A 22,884-nucleotide genomic window follows, 5' to 3' on the forward strand; every position below is an offset into this window, starting at 1 on the left:
TTTATTGCTGGCTAACTAGAATTAGGGCATAATTCTCCCCTCCTTACACCTTTTTTATTTTATTTAGGTAAAGTTTACATTTAATAAAATATACTTAAGTATACTGTTCAGTGAATTTTTACAAACACTAATACCTTAATTTAAAGGTTTCCATACAATGGAGGTAACTGGCTGGGGAAAGTCAGGTATTAGCCTGACATTGCGTGTGACAGTGGTGTTTTTTTTAAGCTGCATTTTAGCCATCTGTGGAATGACTTGCTCATTACTTTGATTACTTTCCAATTAACTGTTAAATGATCTAACTTTAACAAAATTTCAAATACTGTGGGGTTTTTCCCTGTATATTTCTGCCCAGTGTTATGCTGAACAGGGCAGGTCCTTACTTCAACAAATATTTATTATGCATCTCACAGACTCAAGACACATACTAGACTCCTAAGGAAGAGAGAATGTGGAGACAATAATCACTTTAAAAATATATGACATAATATCATAAATACCAGTGGAGAGATATAAGCAAAGTGTGGAGCGGTTCTAAGAGGGGAGAAAATCCACCTCCCTATGGTTTCATAAAGAATGTGAGATCTGACATAGAAAACAAACTTATGGTTACCATAAGGGGAAAGGGAGGGGGGAGGGATAAATTAGGAACATAAGATTAAGTGATACAAACTACTATACATAAAATAGATAAGCAACATGTTTTTACTGAATAGCATGGGGAACTATATTCAATATCTTGTAATTACCTATAATGGAAAATAATCTGAAAAAAACATATATATATGACTGAATCACTTTGCTGTACACCTGAACTAATACAATATTGTAAATCAACTATTCTTCAACTCAAAAAAAGAAAAAGAATGTGGGATCTGAAATGGGATAAAAGTTAAGCTGGCATTATGACTGTGACAGAAATATTCTTCCAAGTGGTCCAGGAGTTCTCAGCCTAGAACATTATTTGTTTCCCACCTCCATCCTCCTCTCTATGCCCTATCTCAGCCTGGCTTATTCCTATACATATTTCAGATATCAATCTAGATGTCACTTCCTTTTGCGAAACCTTCCCTGACCCTTTCTGGACTGAGTTAGCTGACTCAGCTCTACGCTCCTATAACACCCTTACGTAATCCCACTATCAGAGATAGCACTTCCTACATTGTGCTCAATTGTTTATTTGCCTCTCTTACTCTGGATCATAAAGTTCCATGAGGGCACAGACCCTATCTTGATCCTCATTATATTGTCAGAGCCATTAGATATTCAGTAAATATTTGTTGAATGGAGTGAATGAATGGATGGACAGAGGGAGTAGCAAGAACAAAGGGAAAAAGGAAATAAATTAGGGGTTGTGTTCAGGGAATGTTATGATTGAAGCAGAGGGTACGAGGACAGGAATGAGGGGCAAGTCCGTTCATTCAACAAACATCTACTGAATGCTTACTATGTTCAGGGGAGACAGCAGCAACAAGACAGACACGGTCTTGTTCTCACGGTATTTAAATTACAGTCTGCGGGAAATATGGGTTGGGGCTATTCTGGAGAAGAATATGAACACCAAGCAGAAGAATATAGACCTAACATAATGAAGAAAGAAGAAACAAACTCTGAGCTGAAGAATGAACTTTAGCATGGTGTTAAGAAGCAAGTTTAGGGACTTCCCTGGCTGTCCAGTGGTTAAGACTCTGCGATTCCACTACAGGAGGGTGTGGGCTCGATCCCTGGTCGGGGGACTAAGATCAAGCATGTCACAAAGCGCGGCCAAAAAAAGGGCAAGCTTATTGTAGAGACCATAATTTTCATATGCTAAACATTAACCTGGTAGCTTTACACTGTAGAGAAATGTACAGAGCAGGTCAGGAAGTAAGGAGCAAGGCTTTTGGAGCAGGTCGTAAGACATGTCCTGTAGAGAATGCTCAGTGGCGTGCCAATCAGGACTGGAAACCTAAATACCAATAGCGGCCACTCTGGGGATGTAAGTGAGTGAGGCAGACTGGATGGGAGCTGTGTGAACTAGAGAGTTCATGTTTCTTCTAAAAGAAGCAGTCACACAAAGCTTCAGTTAACTTTTGCCAAGTGGAATATAAAACCAACCATCATCCCATTTTTTTAAGAGAAGACAGAAATCCATGTATTTATTTCAATCTCCCAATTTTTAAATATTGGCGATTTAAAAAAACTAACACTCTACAAGACAATCAAAACACATCTGTGGCTGTGACTAGTTGGAAAGCCACCAATTTGCAAGCTCTAGTGTAAACCTTCTTCACTTTGGCAAAGCAGGATAGGACTGTGAAAGAAAAATAAAAGGCAACTTTTATACCAGATGGTTTTTCTGGTAGCATTGCTTTAATTCTGAAAACTCCACTTATAGTTTTGAATAAGTGGGAAGAATTGTAGAGGACAAAATAGAGAAAAATTGAGATTTCCCAACTTCTAAACACATTATTAAAAACCAACATTATTAATAAATACTTACTGATTACACAATCTATGTGTGCAGTTTAAAGGTAAAAGGAATAGTATTAAATGCTTGGTTCAAGTAAATAGACAATTAAAAAATAGAACTAGATCAATTTTGGATAGATCTTCTAAAATATCTAACCTGTCAAAATTACCTCCTAGAGCCCTACTTTTCAGGCAAGCAAAACTGCTATTTAATATTTAATGTTTACGCTCAATAGAATATTAACTAATACTTATGATATACCAGTTATATTATATGCTGTGTGTATATTTCATAGTTCACTGAGGTCTCTCATATAAGCAATGTGGACAGTCCCCTTATGCCCTTTTCATGTAATAAGCAGTTTCACTTTATTATTTTAAATGGCTACGGGACACTTACAGCTATACCTTTATTTTGATGACAAATAACAGGTCTTATCTCTGACATATGTCAAGTTCTTGGACAAGAATCTACCTCCACCCCCAAATAACAACACCATTTCTATAGAAAAATATGATATCTTTAAAGCAATCAATTTTATAAGTTTATTAAAAACACTGAAAGCAAAAATACTTGAAAAGGCTCAGGGCAACAGACAGAAAAACATCTGCCAAACACTGAATAAATTTAATACAACATGAATGTAAGTACAGTCAAAGATATATTTCTTCAAGAAGGTTATTCATATTAGTACTTTTATAGCAATACATGATTCCCATTCCCATGCTCACACCTTCATTGAAGATTAGCACAAGTTTATTCTCTGAAATGCAATCAAATGCTATTATACTCACGAAATTGCTTCCTCTCGGTTTTCTCCCCAGGAAAAGCAGTGACCGAACTGAGAATCAGCAAATTCATGAAGTCCCCCTGCAGCAGCAACACTGAAATAGCCCCAAACGTTCTTATTGCTGCGGAAATTCAGTTCCTGAACTGTTCCTGAGCTGGGCTTAAAACCCTGTCAGAAGATTCACAGATATAGAGAGCAAACAAGTGGTTAACAAGAGGGAGAGGGAAGGAAGGAAAGGAAATATAGGGGTAGAGGATTAAGAAGTACAAACCACTATATATAAAATAAATAAACTACAGGAGTATTGTACAGCACAGGGGCTACAGTCAGTAAATGGAGTATATTGAATCACTATGCTGTACACCTGAAACTAATGTAATATTGTAAATTAACTAAATGAAATAAATTTTTTAAATCAAAAGAAAAAAAAAAACAAAACCCTGTTAGAGAATGAAGAATATGAGATGATATTACATTTCCAAGGAAGAGAACGTTCATATACTCATTGTTCAGGTTCTGTGTAATCACACACACACAAAAGCAGAAATGATACACAAAAATCATAAAGGCTTGCGAGCCAATGTCCAGCGCTACGGACCCACTGAGGACTCTACAGTGACTAAATAGGTCTAAATGACCAATGGAACAGTGATTACTTATTTGTCTGCTCTGATGAAGCCTCTATGAATTTCCCTCTCCAGAGGAAGTCCCAAGATATTTCAGATATGCCCTCAGATAGCATCTTAATATTAAAGTTCACAGGGGAAAAAAAAGTGTAAACCTTTTAAGTGATGGGTTACCTCATCTGGATTTTCACTAGTGATCCGAGCAGCAATAACATGGCCCCTTGGGCAAGGAACATGAGCAGAATTTTCAAAATCAATGGGAGCATCACCCCAGGGAGATACCCCATACATCATACGGATATCCTTGATTCTGTACAAAGGGATCCCCATGGCAATCTGAAATGTAATAAAACACACATCACTCATTTTTCACAGTTACTTGCCTTAAAATGTGGAAGCTATCAGATTTCTCATTTCAGTAGCCACCACCTAAAACACCCTATTTTTATAGCCTGCATCCTACATCACTGAATAGGTGACTCTAAGTTACTTGAAACAAAACACACGTAAGTTGTTAAATACTCCCCACTCCTTAAAAAGTCCCCAAATCCCTAATGCAATAGACATGAGCTTCCCTCTAATTGTCATTTCCCCATCCAGGGATCAGAATGAAAATATCCAAGGGAAGAGTCAGTGTCAGTGGCTCTCCAAGTTCAGACAGCTAAAAAGTCCTAACTATGTCATAATTACTTCATAATTATCGCCACAAACCACTGGAGAAAGTATATAGATCTTTATTTACTGGGTTCCTTAATAGGGACCACTGGGGACCAGAAGGGGTTCCCAATGTGGGCAAAGAATATGTTATTTACAAATAATATCAAACTTCATCATGAACTATTACTGCTTCCCATAGCATTTGTTTCCTGGGCTGAATGGAGAAAATAATATTGACAGCCAGAACTTTAAACATTAAAAACATAAATGTGTGCTGCCACACTCTTGCCATGAATAACCTCAGCCACCACTCTAAGGTGGAATTGCTTCAATTTACAACAGCAGGAAAAAGGAGTAGAGGACAATTACGATGTTTGTAAGGTTTCCTATAATTTAAACAACTGAGTAAAGCATATTATTTGTGAAGTTTCTTTCTGATATATGACATTTTATATCAGATGTGTCTGGCTAAAAAATGTGTGTACCACACATCCCAAGCCATAGAGTGCAAGAGATGAACATTACACAAGACTCAGATAAGAGGCATCTTCTCTTATCAGACGCTGGTTGAACCAGTTTTGCAGGCATCTCTGACACTTCAAACTTCTGTAAGCAACTCTCTGATCAAGAGCAGGGTGACTCACCTGGAGCTGTGCCGCAGGGAGGTTGACATCGGCCACCATCTCTGTACAAGGATGCTCCACCTGTAGCCGAGGGTTCAGTTCCAGAAAGTAGAAGCTGCCATCCTGGCTGTAGAGGTATTCCACAGTCCCAGCACTCACATAACCAACCATTTTGGCAAGTTTCACCGCACACTCAAAGAAGAAAGATAAGGCAACATAAGTATGTCACCTTGTCCAGCTGATGGGCTACTACTTATCTATAGCTTCTCCCTCTCAAAGAGCCAGTGTTTATAAAGGCTTTTAGCCATGTGAGAGTGAATTTCACCCTCTCTGATTATTGCCCAAGATTCCTGCACAGGGAAGACAAACTCAGCTCAAAGGTGGGTGAAGACAGTGGTTTTCACTTGGGGTCACAGGCAACCCCACCCTATCAGGCATAAGCACACAAAAGCAAAATAAAACACCATGGGAGATTCTGCATTGTATCCTTGTTCCTAGTATTTCTAGTATTCTTCCTAGAATACGAGAAATTCTTCCTAGAAACATGGCTGTCCAGCTAGAGACTAGATTTTCCACCCTCTCTTAAAGCAAGTGACTAAGTTTTAACCAATGCAACGTCAGCATTGGTGAGTGATATGCATAATCCCTGAACCATGTTTTGAAAAGGAATTGCTTGTCCTCTATTCCTGGCTTTTCCCCTTCTATGGACTAGAACATGGTCATGACAGTGCAAGCCCGTTTCACCATGCAGATGAGAACATACTAAGAATGACAAAACAAAACAGAAAGAACCTGAATCCCAAGATGGTCTCATGGAGCAGAATGGTCCTACTGGTCCTGGAGAGATCACCTCAGATTATGATTGAAAGGAAAAATAAACTTCTATCCTATTGCGTGGTTGTATTTTTTTGGATCTCTTTATTACAATAGCTTAACCTGTACCCTAATCAATACAGAAACTATTAAATTCAGGTAGGATGCTGATATTTAAAAAAATTAAAGCATGTGATGCTGACTTAACAACAGGGTAGCAGCTCTCAAGGAAACAGATACTGCAGACCGGAAAACTGGTGGCCTCCTTGTTAGGCATAAGAAAACATTTGGTAAACTGTCTCCTACAATAACTTGGAATGCGGACAAAACACCAGCTAAGCCCTAAGAAAAGTGGTTAGAAGAAGTCAGAATGTGAAAAAAACCAAATGCCTTTGTATCCCCAAACCGGAAGATTAGATTCTCACCCTGAAGCAACCCAGTGCCAAAGATCAAGTCAAGGGGGCTGCTTTAGTATCAGCTGGCCTCAAGGTAGTCAGTACTGAATTGAGGAGAGAAAGAGGGCTGAAGATAGAAGGAAGTAAATAAAGAGGAAAAGCTACTATGTCCAGAAATCTTGAGTGTGGTTACTCCTACCTGAAGCTGACTAGAAGCAAAGAGTCCAGAAACTTACTAAGTTTTGAAGGAATTGTATTTCTAAACAAACCACACATCTGGCTTTCAAAACCCATGATTGATAATCACAGTCATCTTTGTGGCCCCAACCCTGCACCAGCAGGAAGTGAGCGGTAAAAGCTCTGCCAAAGAAGGCATGGTCTCCAAAGCTCAGTCATAGAGGACGGTGAACAACGAAGAACTTCCCAGAGAAAAAGGCCTTAACGGTGCCTTGAGGGATGACGGGCAAAGAATTTACTTCCAGAGAGCAGAACCAGGGGCAGCCAGAGGGCTACTTGAGGTATTACTCCACCACATGACAGGAAATCACCACAATTCCTACCTAGAAGAATTTGATAACTGCTATGGACCAGTGATTATTGCCTATTTTTCATTCTTCTTTTTTCCAAATGGGAGTTATCCTGTTCCTACTCCACCACTGTATATGGTGAAAGGAGGAATCACAAGGGGTAGGTAACTTGTATTCTAGGTCACTGGCCCATACAAAGCCACATGTACATATAACAGAGAGGACTGTACATTACCTAGAGAGTTGGACTTTGGGCTGAATATAGTAACTAGGTGGGACTTTGGGCTGTCTTCTTTGGGGAAAGGCTAAGAATGTTCCAAGAGTGACAAAAAGGGTGTGAAAGGATAATGGGTAGCCAGAGGAGCAGACACAGATTGTTAAATGCCCTCCAGTAATTTTTCATTGCGTCATCCATTTAGTAATAGAATCTCCTGAATTTCAGCTGAGCATATGGCCACCCAGCTAGTGACTACAATTCCTAACATCCCTTGCAGCTAGGTGTGATTGTGTAACTGAATTTTGTCCAGTGAAAAGTGAGCAGAAGTAATATGTGTGACTTCTGGCTCATATTTTTATATGCTTGCCTTCCAAGTCCTCTTTTTCCCCCTCCCACAGGCTACAGTGTGAACATATTCTTGCGAGCTAGCTTTAATCATAAGGTAATGACACCCTAGGACAAGGGTTGGCAAATTTTTTCAGTAAAGGCCAGATAATAATTATTTTCAGCTGTGTGGGCCATATAGTCTCTGTCACAACTACTCAACTTTGTCACTGCAGTGATAAGGCAGCCATAGATAATACATAAATAAATTAGCATGCCCTGTTCCAATAAAATTTTATTCACAGGGACTCCCCTGGTGGCGCAGTTGTTGAGAATCCGCCTGCCAATGCTGGGGACATGGTTCGATCCCTGGTCCAGGAAGATCCCACATGCCACGGAGCAACTGAGCCCGAGCGCCACAACTACTGAGCCTGCGCTCTAGAGCCTGCAAGTCACAACTACTGAGCCCACGTGCTGCAACTACTGAAGCCCACACGCCTAGAGCCCGTGCTCCACAACAGGAGAGGCCATTGCAATGAGAAGCCCGCGCACCGCGACGAAGAGCAGCCCCCACTCGATACAACTAGAGAAAGCCCACACGCAGCAACGAAGACCCAACACAGCCAAAAGTAAAATAAATAAATAAATAAATATTTTTTTAAAAAATTTTTTTATTTACAAAAACAGGTGGCAGGTTGGATTTGGCCTGCTAGTTGTAGTTTGCTGACTCCCCTCCTAGTAATAGCAAAGCAGTAAACCGGGGTCCCTGGCACCAGCTCATCTCTGAGCTATGATGAGAGAGAGAAATAGAACTTGCACCTTGTTTAAGCCACTGTATTTTGGAGGCCTCTTTATTACAGTAGTTAAAGAATCAATCTTAATACACACACACAAACACACACACACATGTAGAAATTAAACTTAAAATACAGACGACCATATATTCAGCTTCTTTGGAATCAGGGAGAAAAAAGATGGAAAACATATCTCCAATAAGATGAAGATTGAGTCAAGGTTCCAGAAAAGACCATGTTCAGACTCCTAAACTACAACTATTTCCAAGGGACCCTGTAAAACTGCTGAGAGATTATTTTCCATACAAAAATATAGACTACGTAAATTTTAAAGATACTTAGAGGAACTTTTAAGAGACAATGGACTTGAACAAATTCATCTGAAGACTAAAGGATAATCAATCTAGAAAATGCAACTACCTGCTTATCATGAGCTTGTTAAAGAACCAGACAATAAGATTAAAAAAATCCCAAAACATTTCTCTTCATTATCCCTACTCAAAATAGTACACTGATTTCTTGTCAAAAGCGTTAACTAATTTAGAGTTTGAAGTGTTCACTGGTATCTCTACTAGAGGGAGAGGAGCAGAATTTTTATTTTATTTTTCCTCTAGGAAAAGGATATAATCTTATCAGTTATCCAGAACCACCTCTTGAAATTCCACTATTCTCAGATGGGCATATGAATTAAATGAGTAGTAGTTCTGTGTAAGAAAACAAAAATTAGAGCTTTTCATATACATACCTGTTCCATATGCTCAAATACTGCTGGAGTAGCAGTAGCGGCAGGTGCCTCTTCAATAATCTTCTGATGCCTGCGCTGTACAGAGCAATCACGACCAAACAAAGAGATAGCGTTGCCATACTGATCTGCTAAGATCTGCACCTCCAGATGACGAGATTGTTTGGCTAGTCTCATCACAAAGATAGGAGATCCAGGGACTTCAGCTTGAACCTATATTAGAAAAGGAAATAGAACAAATTCTTAAGCGGTAAGCACTTTTTCTATCTTGATAAGCTCCTTCCATTTCAACAGGCAGATGCCTAGAAGTGTCAGGGACCATGTTAATCATTAGAAATACAAAAATAAATAAAACATAGTTCATGCCCTCATCCTTCTTAAAGATATTGCATTCTTAGTTATATAACGAATATTAATTGATAAATACAAAAATGTATGAACATCCAGTGTGTTACAAGGGCAAAGAACAAATATTTTGAAAACACACACACACAAATTCCACAAAAGGGCAAAATACTGCCATCAATTCCAAACAACCAAATGCACAACTTGTTCTAGACTAGATACTTTCCTGGTTCACGTTACATTATATACAGTACTGTTGTAGTCAAAGGACTTTCATCTTCAGTTTTGAAGCATACTGTCACTAGATACAGAACTCTACACTAGCAACTATTTTCTTTCAGCACTTTAAAGATACCGCAATGTCTTCTGGTTTCCACTGTTTCTACTGAGATGTCAGCTATCAATCTTATTATTACTCCTTTGAAAGTAATCTTTTTTCCCTGGCTGCTTTAGGATTTTCTCTTTTCTCTGTCTTTTTAGGGGAGTGGAGTGGCAGATTTACTCTGATAAACTTAGATGTGGTTTTCTCTGTACTTCTCCTTGCAGGGCTCATAGTGTTTTTTGAATCTGTGCTTAGTATCTTTTCAGGAAATTCTTAGCCATTAGTTCAGAAGAATTCTTAGCCATTGTCTCTTCAAATATTGCTTCTGCTCCATGATTTCTTCAAACATTGCTTCTGCTCCATTTTCTCTCTCTTCTCCTCTGAGACTCAAAGTACACGTTAGATCATTTCACTGTCTTTTATGCTCTGTATCTCTTATGCTTTGTTTTGCTATATAACAAGTCACCTCAAAACTCAGTGGCTTTCTTAGGACACCAACCATTTTATTTGCTCATGATGCTGTGCTCATCTGGGCAGTTCTTCTGGTCTTGCTACAGTCATTCATGGGCACATCATCATCTGCTGGCTCGAGTGGGGCTGAATGGTCTCACTCAAATGTCTGCTGACTTGTGCTGACTGTTGGCCAGTAGGTCTACAGAGCCTTGACTGGAACAGCTCATCTCTATTGCATGTGGCCTCCATCCTCCAGTAGGCTAGACCAGGCTTCTTCAATGCAGTGTTCCAAGAAGAGGGTGAGGGCAGAAGCTGCAAGGCTTCACAAGCACTAGCCTCTAGAACTTACACAATACCACTTTGGCCACATTCTAATGGTCTAAGCAAGCCACAAGGCCAGCTAAGATTCAAGGGGTGGGAAAAGAGATGCCACCTCTTAATGGGAGGAAAGGCAAAGTCACATTGCAAAGGTTTATACATTCAAGAACAGGAGAGGTTATTGCGGCCATCGCTGCAAACGATCTACTATGGTCCGCCCTCTGGCCACAATAATTCACATACCTCCCACATGCAAAATAGACTCACCCCCTCCCAAGACCCCCAAAGTCATCCAATCATGGCATCAGGCTTGAGGTCCATTTTCTCATAAGTCATGTCCACAAGCAAAAGAGACTCCTTGGGTGCAGCTCCTCAGGTGCTCTTGATCCAAAGATCTGGGAACTAAAGAGACAAGTTATCTGCCCCCAACACCCCCAACATTTAATGATGAGATGGGGAGAGAATAACTGTAAAAGATACTCCTATTCAAAGAAGAAAGGACAGGAGGTACATAGCAGTCACTGGTCCACAACAATTCTGAAATCCAGACGGGCAGATGTTGTGAGGTTCCCTTACTCCAGGGACACGGAATTTTTTTTGTTGTTTGCTTTGTTTTTTACTACGGTCTTGTTCTGCTCCCTGTGAGTGGTTTCCTAATCCATGGGTCCCCTCTGCTTTTAGCTGCCCTCTGGGCTCCTGGCTCCACAATCTGAAAAATCTCTTTTATTATTAGAAATTACTAATGTTTACAGCTGAACAACTTTTCCAGTCTGCTTCCTATTCATAGAAAATCGAAGTCCCAGAGGCCTCTTTGAAGTCTGAACTGTCTCTGTCCCTTTAGTCCCTTTGGTGCATTTATCAACAGAATTCTCTCAGAAACTTTGTGGTTTTCCTATGAATCATATTGGAAATTCACTACTTGCGCCAAAAGCATATCCATAACTTTTCTGCACAGACCTCTCTGTACCTCGGGCTTGTCAGGCTGCTGTGGGACAACACCTTTAAAATTCTTAGAAGCCCTTCTTTTCTAGCTGAGAGAGTAATCTACCAGGTACTGTCTTAAATATTTCTGAGGTCTTAAAGGATCTCCCAGGCACTCTTGATTTGGTCTTTACTCTGAAGTCATTTTTTACTTTGAAAATCTTTTGCCAGCTGGAGAGATTGGGAATGAGAAATAGTTCTATTTTCAAACTCAACAAGTTTGAAACACCTTCTTTAGTTCATCCCTCTTTATAGTTCCTCAGCAAAAGCAACCAAAAGCATTCAACAGATACTGTTAACACTTTATCCAAAAAGATCTCCTTAACTAGGTCTACAAGTTCACTAAATACAGTCTCTACCTTCCAAGTTACCTCAGGTAATTGGTCCATCATTACAGAACATGGGTTACCTTTTCCCTCACTGCCTTTCCATCCTGCACTAAAAGTTTGTTCACCATTCTTCCAGCCTTCATTAACAACCTCCTTACCATTTTTCCAGCCTGCACCTATGAGCCAGTCTCAAAGCCAATGCCACATATTTTACTTTTTTGTTAGGGCAGTATTACACCTTTAGGTATCAATTTCTGGGTCAGTTATCCATTGATGCCTAACAAACCACCAAAAATTTAGTGACTCAGGATGCTGACCATTTTTTTTTATTTGCTCACAGCAATTTGAGCTGGGCTCAGTTGGGCAGTTTTTCTGCTGATCTTGGCTTGGAGCCACTCACGTAGTTAGTCATCTGGCAACTTGACTGGGGTTGGATGGTCTAACGTGGCCTCACTTACATGTCTCAAAGGTGCTGGTGACTGTCAGGTCTAGGAAGCCTCAGTTGGGATAACTCATCTCTGCTTTGTGTGGCCTCTCTTTTCCAGAGGGCTAAACTGGGCTTTTCACAAGGCAAGTCTAAGGCTCATTCCAAAAGGGCAAGGGCAGAAACTACAAGACCACTTGCAGTTTAGGCTTTGGAACTTGTACACCACTTCTACCACATTCTATTGGTCAACCCAAGTCACAAGGCCAACCAAAATTCAAAGGGTGAGAAAAAAAGACTCTATTTCTTTGTGGGAAGAAGGCAAAATCATACTAGAAAAAGGTGTGTATATAGGGATGGGAGGAGTTATCATGGTCATCTTTGCAAATACTCTCTCACATGCTCTTTTCTGTATTTTTCATCCTTTTTGTCTCTTCATGCTTCAGTCTGAATTGTCTTCTGACCTATCATCCAGTCACTAATTCTCTCTTCAACTGCATCTAATATGCCATTAAACTCCTCTATTCACTTAATTTTAGTTGTTGCATTTTCAGTTCTAGAATTTTCATTTGCTTCTTCTTTATAGTTTCCAGTTGTCTGCCAAAATTCTCAATCTTATCTTTAATTTCCTTGAATACATTAAATATAGTTACTTTAAAATCCTTGTCTGATGGATCCATTATCTAAACCCTCTGTGGGTCTGTTTCTACTGGCTTTTATTTTTCTTCGTTTTCAAACACATAATTTGATATGCTTGCTTATTTTTTTAATTTATTTTATTGAAGTATAGTTGATTTACAATGTTGTGATGCCTGCTTATTTTTAATTGACTGCTTGAAACTGCATTTGAAAAATTAATAGAAATAATTTGAGGTTCTGGATGTTACCTTTCTCTAGAGAGAATTTATATTTGCTTCCTGCTGGTGGCTAGGGATGCTAGCAACCCTAGAACACCATGCTGGAGGCAAGAGTTGAGCATTTTGAAGCTGAGATTTAGTCCCTTTGAGAACTGGTCTATTTCTAGTTCATTCTTACTCCTTCAAGATCCCAACCTAAAATGTGGGAGGTTTCCCAGGGAACCCTCTTCAGCAAACCCTACAGTCTAAGGTTTTTCCTTTTAGTCTTATAAGACTGTTGAAAAATCGAATCAGCTTTTTTTTTTTTATTTTTTTTATTTTTGGCTGTGTTGGGTCTTCGTTTCTGTGCAAGGGCTTTCTCTAGTTGCGGCGAGCGGGGGCAACTCTTCATTGCGGTGTGCGGGCCTCTCATTGTCGTGGCCTCTCTTGTTGCGGAGCACAGGCTCCAGACACGCAGGCTCAGTAGTTGTGGCTCACGGGCCCAGGTGCTCCGTGGCATGTGGGATCTTCCCAGACCAGGGCTCGAATCCGTGTCCCCTGCATTGGCAGGCAGATTCTCAACCACTGTGCCACCAGGGAAGCCCTAATCAGCTTTTCAACTGCTTCTTCTCAAACTAAAGGATATCTCTAGGTAAAAAATGGCCTCAAACATGAGACCTCTCTGGGTTTCATTCTTCTCCTATATCTTAGCCCCCAAATTCTTCATTGCCTTGAAAGATCTCTAGTGCCTTAAAACAGATTTATTTTTTTTTAATTTGGCCACCTTTCCTAATTTGCTCTCAGTGGGAGGACTGATTTGAGTTACTTAGTTAATCATTACTGGAACTTAAGGAGTTTTACGTAAAACTTCCTAATCTTAGTATTCTAGCTATTTCAACTACTTGATTCCACAGTAATAAGTAATTTTGAATTCTCTAAAGGAGTTAACATTTTAAAAAATTAACATGCACTGACCTACTTATGAAATTAGAATTATTACAGAAGGAATAAAAAGTAAATGACAGGTAATATTCAAATATTGACACTCAAAATAGGATAATGCAGCAAAACAATACCTTTATCACTTTCTTTGTCTAGTATATCAAATCATGGAAGACCCAGCTCACAGAGTTTTTCTCTTTAGCTCATGACAATGAAGCAAGAAGTTTGGTGCTGAATGGTTTAAAAAAAAAAAAGGGGGCAAATAATATGTGGCTAGGGGTACTAGTAAAAGATGGTACAAAGCAAAAGATGCTGGGAAAAATAAGAAAAAGTGGGAAGCTAGGGAATTGAAAAGCCCAGAAGGTGTCCCAATTTTCCTTTTTCTGCCTCTTCTTTTTCTGGGTATTGGTAGGAGAAAAAAAAAAAGTGAGTCAAGTATGTAAGGGTGACTCTGAGGGCAGGAAAAAAGAGACTCCTGTCTTCTGATTCTTTCTCTAAGATTCTGAAAAGAAATCATTTTTTTGGCCTCCACAACCAACTTGTAGTATGGCCACATCCTTGGCTGCAAATCAGAGGATTAGGCAGAGAGAGATCCTAGGTTTAGCTTTCCTGAGCCACCCTCCGTTCTCATAGAACATGGGCCTGCCACAGGGTCCTTGTGCCAGGGTGTGGTGGCCATGCAGTACAGGCCACGGTATTATAGACTACTGGGCCACAACACATGACAGAAACTCAGGAGCCTGCAGCCAATTTGAACTGAAGTGAGGTGAAGTCAATCAAAGAGCTTGAGTGAGGCCAGGCCAAGAGCATCCAGATCAGGAGTTAACCGTGTCACATACATTGTCTAAAGTGCCAGCAGAAGAGGGGCACAAAAATGTAGAAAGGTACTGACTCTTGCTTGTTACTATGAGTTCCTATGAGCCACACAAACCATATGCAGGAGAGCTATCTGAGAAACTGAGCAATATTATATAAGACAGAATAACTCTACTGCTTGAATTACCTAAATGAATAAAACCTTAAATTGAACTGGACATTTTATTAACTCTTTTCCCCTGCTAATAAGCAGGTAGAGGCTAGAAAGAAAGACAGGATTAGCTGTAGATTAAAAAATCTAAATATTTTCTGGACATCCAAATTACATGCATCTCTGATACACATGTTAGTTCCAATAAATAACGACAGCTTGTACTCTACCTGTCTGAAGAGGTTAGGGAAGTCATCTGCATTGTTGACTTTTCTGATTCCCTTCCCTCCTCCTCCTTCTGAGGCCTTGATCATTACTGGATATCCAACTTCCTCCGCTGCCTTCAAGAAGAAAGAGAAAAATGGAAATGAGAATGGTATTAGTAGGGAAGGAGAAAACTGGCATTTTCTCCCTTTAAAAATGCTGTCATTTGGTAGGTCTATATGTAGCAAAATAGAAAGATCCTGAAGATATACTATTAGGTGGGAAAAAAAAGTACCTGAATAATATTTGTACTATTGGGTTGAACAAGAAGAAATTGTGTTTTTTTGGTAGGTAAAAAAATGGTTGAATATTGGCAATTTTGTATGGTTCAATCTAAGATAATCCCATATAGGTCAAAAACAAAGTAAAACTATATGTATAATTATGTATGCATTCACACACTTACATATGTAAGTATAAAAAAACAAGTCTAGAAAATCCACCAGCGGTGATTTATAAAAGGAAGATGAGTAGATATAAACTTTCACTTTTTACTGTATATATTTCTGTATTATTAGAATTTCTCATAAGATGCAGGAATTTGTCTATTACCCATAATTTTTATTTTATTTTATTTTATTTTCAAGTTACCAGAGTATACACTTTCTGTCTTTATTCCATAATTTTTATTTTAAAAAAAGACAAAAAGACATACACAGTTCACTTATTATAAGCTGATGGCCTCAGCATAGCTTCTGACCCTCCGACAACACATAAGACTCAACAAATCAGGATTCTCACATATCCAGAAATTTTTCTCACTCAACTTTTTGATAAAGATAAAAATAACAAGATACCAAAGTATTAATGAAAGTAGTCAGAAAACTAATTTTCAACACATGCTCTAAATGTGCTTTTCACATTTACAGTATTTTATAATGATCAGGTGATGATCCCAAAACTTTTTGAATATTTAATTATATATCCATTAAGTAAGGAGCCAGTTAAATCAAGATATACCTATTTACTAGACTACTATGCAATTATTAAAGGAATGAGGTAGCCTTTACATGCAATGATATGGAAGACGTCCATATTATAGTTAAGGCAAAAAGCAAATTGGGGAAAAGTTAACCAAAAGCTTAAAATAACTGAGTCATTCCTTTGTCAAAACATTCCAGTCTTTCACGGTTTACACTGTAACAATATGTAAAAAAGTGTCACCAGAAAAAGACCATTTCACATTTTAATTTTCGTCAGTAGATTAGGCATGAAAATCCTTCACTCACAGTCCCATCTCTTCTAAACTCTCTTAACTATTCACTTCTATGCTTATAAACAAAATTAGCATGATGAACTCAATCACTGGGTGATAAATGAAGAAACAGCCACAGTTGTGAGAAAGACTTAAAAAAAAATAGGAGGGGCTTCCCTGGTGGCACAGTGGTTAAGAATCTGCATGCCAATGCAGGGGACACAGGTTCGAGCCCTGGTCTGGGAAGATCCCACATGCCGCGGAGCAACTAAGCCCGTGCGCCACAACTACTGAGCCTGCGCTCTAGAGCCCGCGAGCCACAACTACTGAGCCCGCATGCCACAACTACTGAAGCCCACGTACCAAGAGCCCAGGCTCCGCAACAAGAGAAGACACCGCAATGAGAAGCTCATGCACCACAACGAAGAGTGGCTCCCGCTCGCTACCACTAGAGAAAGCCCGTGCACAGCAACGAAGACCAAACACAGCCAAAAAAATAATAATAATAAATACATAAAATAAATAAATTTAAAAAAACACTATAAAAAAAATAGGGTAGCCCACATAATATAAGAAAAAGGCAGGCCTTTTAAAAATATATAAAAGCTCTAGGCACAGGTCATCCATTTAAAATATTTTAGAAGAATTTTAATGCCATGAGGAAAATGCTTATGTATAGGTAGAAAAAAACCTAGGATTACAAAAACAATGTATATAGTAAGACCCTAATTTTACAATTATCATAATAATTATAGTTATGGGAATCTACTAATAAAGATTATCATTATATGAATCTATGAATCAAAAAAGGCTGGAAGAAAATATATGACTATGTTAACAAGACTTATCTTTGGATGGTGGGCTTATGGGTTTTATCATCTCTTTTCTTACTTTCCAAATTTTCTACCAGAAAATTTTATGTTTATAACCAGGAAAAAAAGGAATTTTAACTGATAAGCAAAATAGCGAATTCCCTACAAAGGGCTTCTACTCTTTTGCAAATTATAGCAAATAGAACATACCATTAGCAATTCAATTAGAAATATTAATTCTTCTTATTAAGGAGATTACAGGATGCTTAACTTGAAATGCAAACAACAGAGCAAAATTAGTTGAGCATTCAGTGTTCCTCCTGAATTTATAACATACAAGTCAAACAAGAGTAGGGTGTTTTTCTAAAATATAGCCTCTTTCATTATCTCCTTGAAGGCATAACTGACACTTCCAACTAATTAAAAAGTGAAAGGGGAACAAACTGGAGAGAACTATGAAGAAAGAAAAAGTAATGTTAGAGAGCCGACCTCCTTTTGCTTGGGTTCATGTTTCTACATGGACAGACAATAATTAGAGTAATAGTTTCAGCCTCTATCAGCTCCCTCCCTCATTCTTCCCCAAGGGAAAAAGAGTGAATTCTATGATTGGTCAGTTCGGAAGGAGAAACTGAGCATGTATAGCTCAGCCTTTTCCCCTTTGGGATCAGCCCACTACACAGAACATATGCTGTTTGCCAGCTCTCAGTCATACAATAAACTGAATGGCAAAAGCTCTGCCTCTGCGGTCATTCACACCACCAGTAACCAGTGAGCGAGCCTGCTTAACTGACATTCAGTTTACGAATCTGATTGCTGCTACACACTTAAACCATTTTCACCATCATCTCTATTCATAATAAAGCTGACATTTTGATCTCTCTCTGCCTGGCTTCTTGGTTCTGAACTCAAGTAGGGCAAAAAGTGTTGTTTGCCCCCAACTCCCCCCGCATTCACACAAATACTAACAGGTGGTAGAGAATAGAATCAGAACCTCCTTAAAGCTCTGATTTAACCACCTAAGAAATGTTCTGTCCAAGTGAACGGCTTGCTTCAAAACAAATTTAAATTATTTTTGTGAAACATAGGTCACCTCCTCATAAACTATACCTCCTGGTCTTACAACCCTAATGCCATCATGGGTGTACATCATGAACCAGGCTCCAAATCCCTGTATTTGGGACTATAAGTGGTCCGTTGAAAAACATCACTCCCTAGAGTTAGTAACTTACCTTCAGCCCGTCATCCACATCCTTTACACAACCTTTTTCATATAGTTCCTGAGGAACATTTAAGATACGTTTTGAAAAATCATTTTCGTGCCAGTCCACACAAAGACCTGCAATAGATAACAGTGACTTAAAAGCAGCTACAAAAGCTTCTGTTCTTGTCAATTTTCTGCTTATACCTTCTTTATTTCCCCCCACTGTTTTTTTGGCGGTGCCACATGGCTTGCAGGATCTTAAGTTTCCCAACCAGAAATAAAACGCAGCCCCACGGCAGTGAACGCACCGAATCCTAACCACTGGACCACCAGTACCTTCTTTAAAATGCTTTCATATTTATCCAAAATTGAGGGTAGATGGGAGAAAGAAGGATACCATAAAACCCTGATCAGTCCTTGGAGTTAGCAGGATTTATCTATAGCAACACCTGGCCACTTGGGTTCTGTTGCTGGAAAAAGCCAAGAGAGCTAACAAGCAGCAACTTAAAAAAATGCAAGGACATACAAGACAAAACAAACAGAAAAGCACGTCAGACTTCTCACATAAACTCAGCAGGCAAAATACCTTCGATGTGTGTGTTCAGGGCTGCTCCAGGGCCAGAGGTCTGAGAAATAATTCAATCTTTATGAGCTCTTGGAAATGGAAATGGCGGTTTTATTGGCCTCAGCAGAGTCATGATTCCATACTCCCTGAATGTCCCTGTACTCAGCCACAAAGGGAATGGTATAGCCTCTCCATTCAAACAAGAACAAATTCAACGTTTTATTTTAAACTGTTTGACCCAGCTGGTCTGGAGAGGATATTGCAATCCCCCTGGAGAGCCAGAGTAACAAGAGTTCACATCTGTTCTGACTCAAGACAATGGTAGTTCCTATTCGGAAGAGGTTTTAGTGTATGTTTGCTCTCTGTGCTTCAGTACCAAAAAAACAGAAGTTCATATTGTTATCAGCTATAATAATTCACAAGGCACTCTTCAAGGGATTCATCAAGAATCAATCATTTTTACAAAAAACTCATCCTTCTGCATGTCTGAAAGAAAGGTTTATTATTGACCTCATTTTTCTGCATCAAGGGCAAATGAGAGGTTGAATGGTATTAAACAAGCAAAGCAAATTATCAATAGACTGTGGGCTCAAATCAAGAAAACACTGGCAAAAAAGAATAGAGGGACTTCCTGGTGGCACAGTGGTTAAGAATCCGCCTGCCAATGCAAGGGACACAGGTTCGATCTCTGGTCCAGGAAGATCCCACATGCCACAGAGCAACTAAGCCCGTGCACCACAGCTACTGAACCCATGTGCCACAACTACTGAAGCCCGTGCGCCTGATGTTGTGAGACTGTGCTCCACAACAGGAGAAGCCACCACAATGAGAAGCCTGCACACTGCAACAAAGAGTAGCCCCCACTCGCCGCAACTAGAGAAAGCCCGTGCGCAGCAATGAAGACCCAACGCAGCCAAAAATAAATAAATAAAATAAATAAATTTATTAAAAAAAGAATAGATACATGTTTATATATAAATGAATCACTTTGCTGTACACCTGAAACTAACACAACATTGTTAATCAACTATACTCCAATATAAAATTTTAAAAATAAAGATTAAACAGAAAGAAAGAAAGAAAGAGAAAGAAAGAAAGAAAAAGAGAGAGAGAGAAAGAAAGAAAGGAAGGAAGGAATAAAGAAAGAAAGAAAAAAGAAAATACTGGCAGGCAAACATCTGAGTAGGTGGGTTTTAGCTTTTTCTTAGTGATTCCAGTTACCTCCCAGGCAGGTTCAAAGGCCTATTCCACCTAAGAAGTCCATCTCTGAGGAAGATTCTAGCCTACCCAGAGTAGATCTGAATCCACAGAACCAGATGAGTTTTCTCAGAGTTTCTCCAAATTAAGTCCCAAGATCATTTACATTACAATTTAGCATCTACATACCTGGTACAAAATTTACATTCTTAAGACATGATAAAATCACAGGTACAACAATTAAGCCAGGAGATACAAGATACCATTAATTAGTGTGTATTCTATTTCTGTCAAATATCCAACGCATTTTAAAGCAGGCTTAAGCCCCAAGGCCACAGTCCCAAATATTCTACTGAGCTTTTCTACACTTTAAGATACAAACAAGAAATAATTTCTTACCACTGCCACTCCATGGAAGAGTTGGGATACCTGCAGTTTGAGCCACTATGGAAGATGCAATCTTATCCCCCAAAGCCCACATGGCCTGGCTTGGAGGACCTGAAAACAAAACAAGGAAAAAACCCTGACTGTAACATTTTGGCCTCGTTTCTGTCACATGTATTTTGTCTTCCATATAATTATTTTTGTATTTGTCTTGTATCCCCTACAGCACATATCATCAACATCAGAAACTTGATTATGGGGACTACTATGTTTTGGCTCATCTTTGTACCCTTCATAGAACCTAATGTGGTAAATTTTTGCATACAGGGAGAATTCAATATATATAAATATATGCTGAATTAAATTCTTGACAAATGTAACTCTGATTTTATCATCTGTCATGATCCAACTTTACCATATTAACAAAGTCTTTTTTTTTTTTAACCAATATCCTGAAGTAAGGACAATAAAGTTTTGGTGTTCAAGTTTAAAATATTATACTCTCCTTGGTCTTAGGGAAACCCAAAAGGAAGATTTATCTTTAATAGGCTTTACAAAGCATAATCATCATTGCAGAGATAGAGGCAGAAACACTTTGAGCCATATAACCTCAAATTTTCTCTCTGTATAGGATAGCAGAAAAGTCAGAAGAAACAGCTCTCACTTATAGGAATATAATCTATATGCTTAAATGTGAAAGAAATGATTCAGGGCACACTGCCAGCGTATCCTAAGTATTCAATTATCTTTTCTATATAAAAACAGGTCCTTTCTCCACATGTTTTCTTAACGTTAATGGCAAAGTTTTTAAAGGCCAGTGTTCTGGAAATCAGAGCCTCCTCCACATCTCATAGAAAAGAATCCAGGGACAAAAAACACAATCAAGATGCAGGATTTAAGAAATGATGAAGGATTAAAAAAAAAAAAGAAAAAGAAAAAGAAATGAAGAAAAGGGTTACTCTGAGAGCTGCTGACTGATGAAAAAATAAGAGCCCAGTGCATGTTAAACAGAAGAAAAGCAGAATATAGAGGAGAATATGGGCCAAAATGACAGAGAGAAACAGAAAGACACGAACAGTATATCAGAAAGGCTTACCCATGAAGGCGATGCCATTTTTCAAAAGAAGTTCTGGGAGCTTGGGATTCTCAGAAGCATGACCCCAGCCAGCCCAAACTGCCTACAAGGGAACACAATATGATTCATTCTTAAAATTCATATTAAAAAGAACATGATAAACTGTATTACTTTCTACCAAGACTGGCCCTGCTCCATGAGGTACAATAGCTCCATGGCAGCCTAATGCCTAATTCAGCTTCTATGCCTGATTCTTGGCAAACTTTTCACAGAACAACAATAAGCAGTCCTTTGTGGTAAAACCTCTGAAGAGGTCAAAAACAGGTTGAAACTGATATTAAGATCCAGCTAGTATTGTTGCTCTTTAGGAAACTCAGTTCATAGCCTTTCAACTAGACTCTACAGAGCCTCTTCTAGAAATGTTGGTTTTCTTCCACGGATTGAATTACTTTGGCCACCCAACTCCACCTTCATATCTAGTGGTTATACTGCCATACAAATCCCGAGTTTTTTTCTCTTTGGGCTTTAAGACACTTACCCTAAACTCCTCAACACAATGTGATAGGGAAGAAACAACCTCCTTCTACACTACCATATTCTGGACTAAGAGTATTCCACTGGAAACAGGCAACTTTTACTTACTAGGAGGTTTGAAGGTGAAATGGATAGAATAATCTCTGAAAGACCCTTACAAACCTCTTGTTTGGATTACGTTTACTTTATGTTGGCTCATTCCATTCTTTCCATCTTTCCTTTCCCTGTCTGTTATATCCCATATAAAGGCTTTTACCAACGTTCAACAAAGATGCTTCATATAAAATTAAAAGTTCTTCACTGGCTATCCCCTTGTGCCCAACTGTAAAATGGCTGAATTTGGCAAAGGAAACTCTTCTCAATACCCTGTAATGGCCTATGTGGGAAAAGACTCTAAAAAAGAGTGGATAGATGTATATGTATAACTGATTCACTCTGCTGTACAGCAGAAACTAATACAACATTGCAAATCAACTATACTCCCATAAAAATTTTTTTTTTAAAAAGGCTCAATTTGGATTTCGAGGAGACGCTGGCATCTCTTACTTGTACTGGAATCCTTTTAGCAATATCAAGAATTAATTCCACATTTGCATAGTTGTTGTTGTTTGGTCCTCCTGGCACTGGCACATAGTGATCTGCCATCTTAATGTATTCTGAAAACACAAGCAAATTAACAGAGAACACATGCTTTATTTTCAGAAATGTAACAGCAGAGCAAAAACTGTGTAAAGGACAGGTACCATCATACGTAACCACAGGACAAACTGTATTAATGGG

The 22,884-nt window shown here is 38.9% G+C and overlaps 1 protein-coding gene across 6 annotated transcripts in view; it reads right to left on the reverse strand.

The window, feature by feature from the left end:
* The window catches only part of ACACA (acetyl-CoA carboxylase alpha), a 268,183-nt gene that overhangs the window by 150,052 nt on the left and 95,247 nt on the right, over positions 1 to 22,884 (reverse strand). For all 6 annotated transcript variants that reach the window (XM_068529919.1, XM_068529921.1, XM_068529920.1 and 3 more), the window contains 9 exons: positions 22,651 to 22,760; positions 21,592 to 21,673; positions 20,511 to 20,609; positions 18,378 to 18,484; positions 15,108 to 15,218; positions 8,964 to 9,173; positions 5,170 to 5,340; positions 4,043 to 4,204; positions 3,247 to 3,410 (listed from right to left, as the gene is read on the reverse strand). In XM_068529919.1, coding sequence (XP_068386020.1) covers positions 3,247 to 3,410; positions 4,043 to 4,204; positions 5,170 to 5,340; positions 8,964 to 9,173; positions 15,108 to 15,218; positions 18,378 to 18,484; positions 20,511 to 20,609; positions 21,592 to 21,673; positions 22,651 to 22,760 — 1,216 coding nt within the window. The remainder of the gene's footprint in view (positions 1 to 3,246; positions 3,411 to 4,042; positions 4,205 to 5,169; positions 5,341 to 8,963; positions 9,174 to 15,107; positions 15,219 to 18,377; positions 18,485 to 20,510; positions 20,610 to 21,591; positions 21,674 to 22,650; positions 22,761 to 22,884) is intronic.

Source organism: Eschrichtius robustus, chromosome 20 (assembly GCF_028021215.1).
Source record: "Eschrichtius robustus isolate mEscRob2 chromosome 20, mEscRob2.pri, whole genome shotgun sequence".
Lineage (NCBI taxonomy): Eukaryota > Metazoa > Chordata > Mammalia > Artiodactyla > Eschrichtiidae > Eschrichtius > Eschrichtius robustus.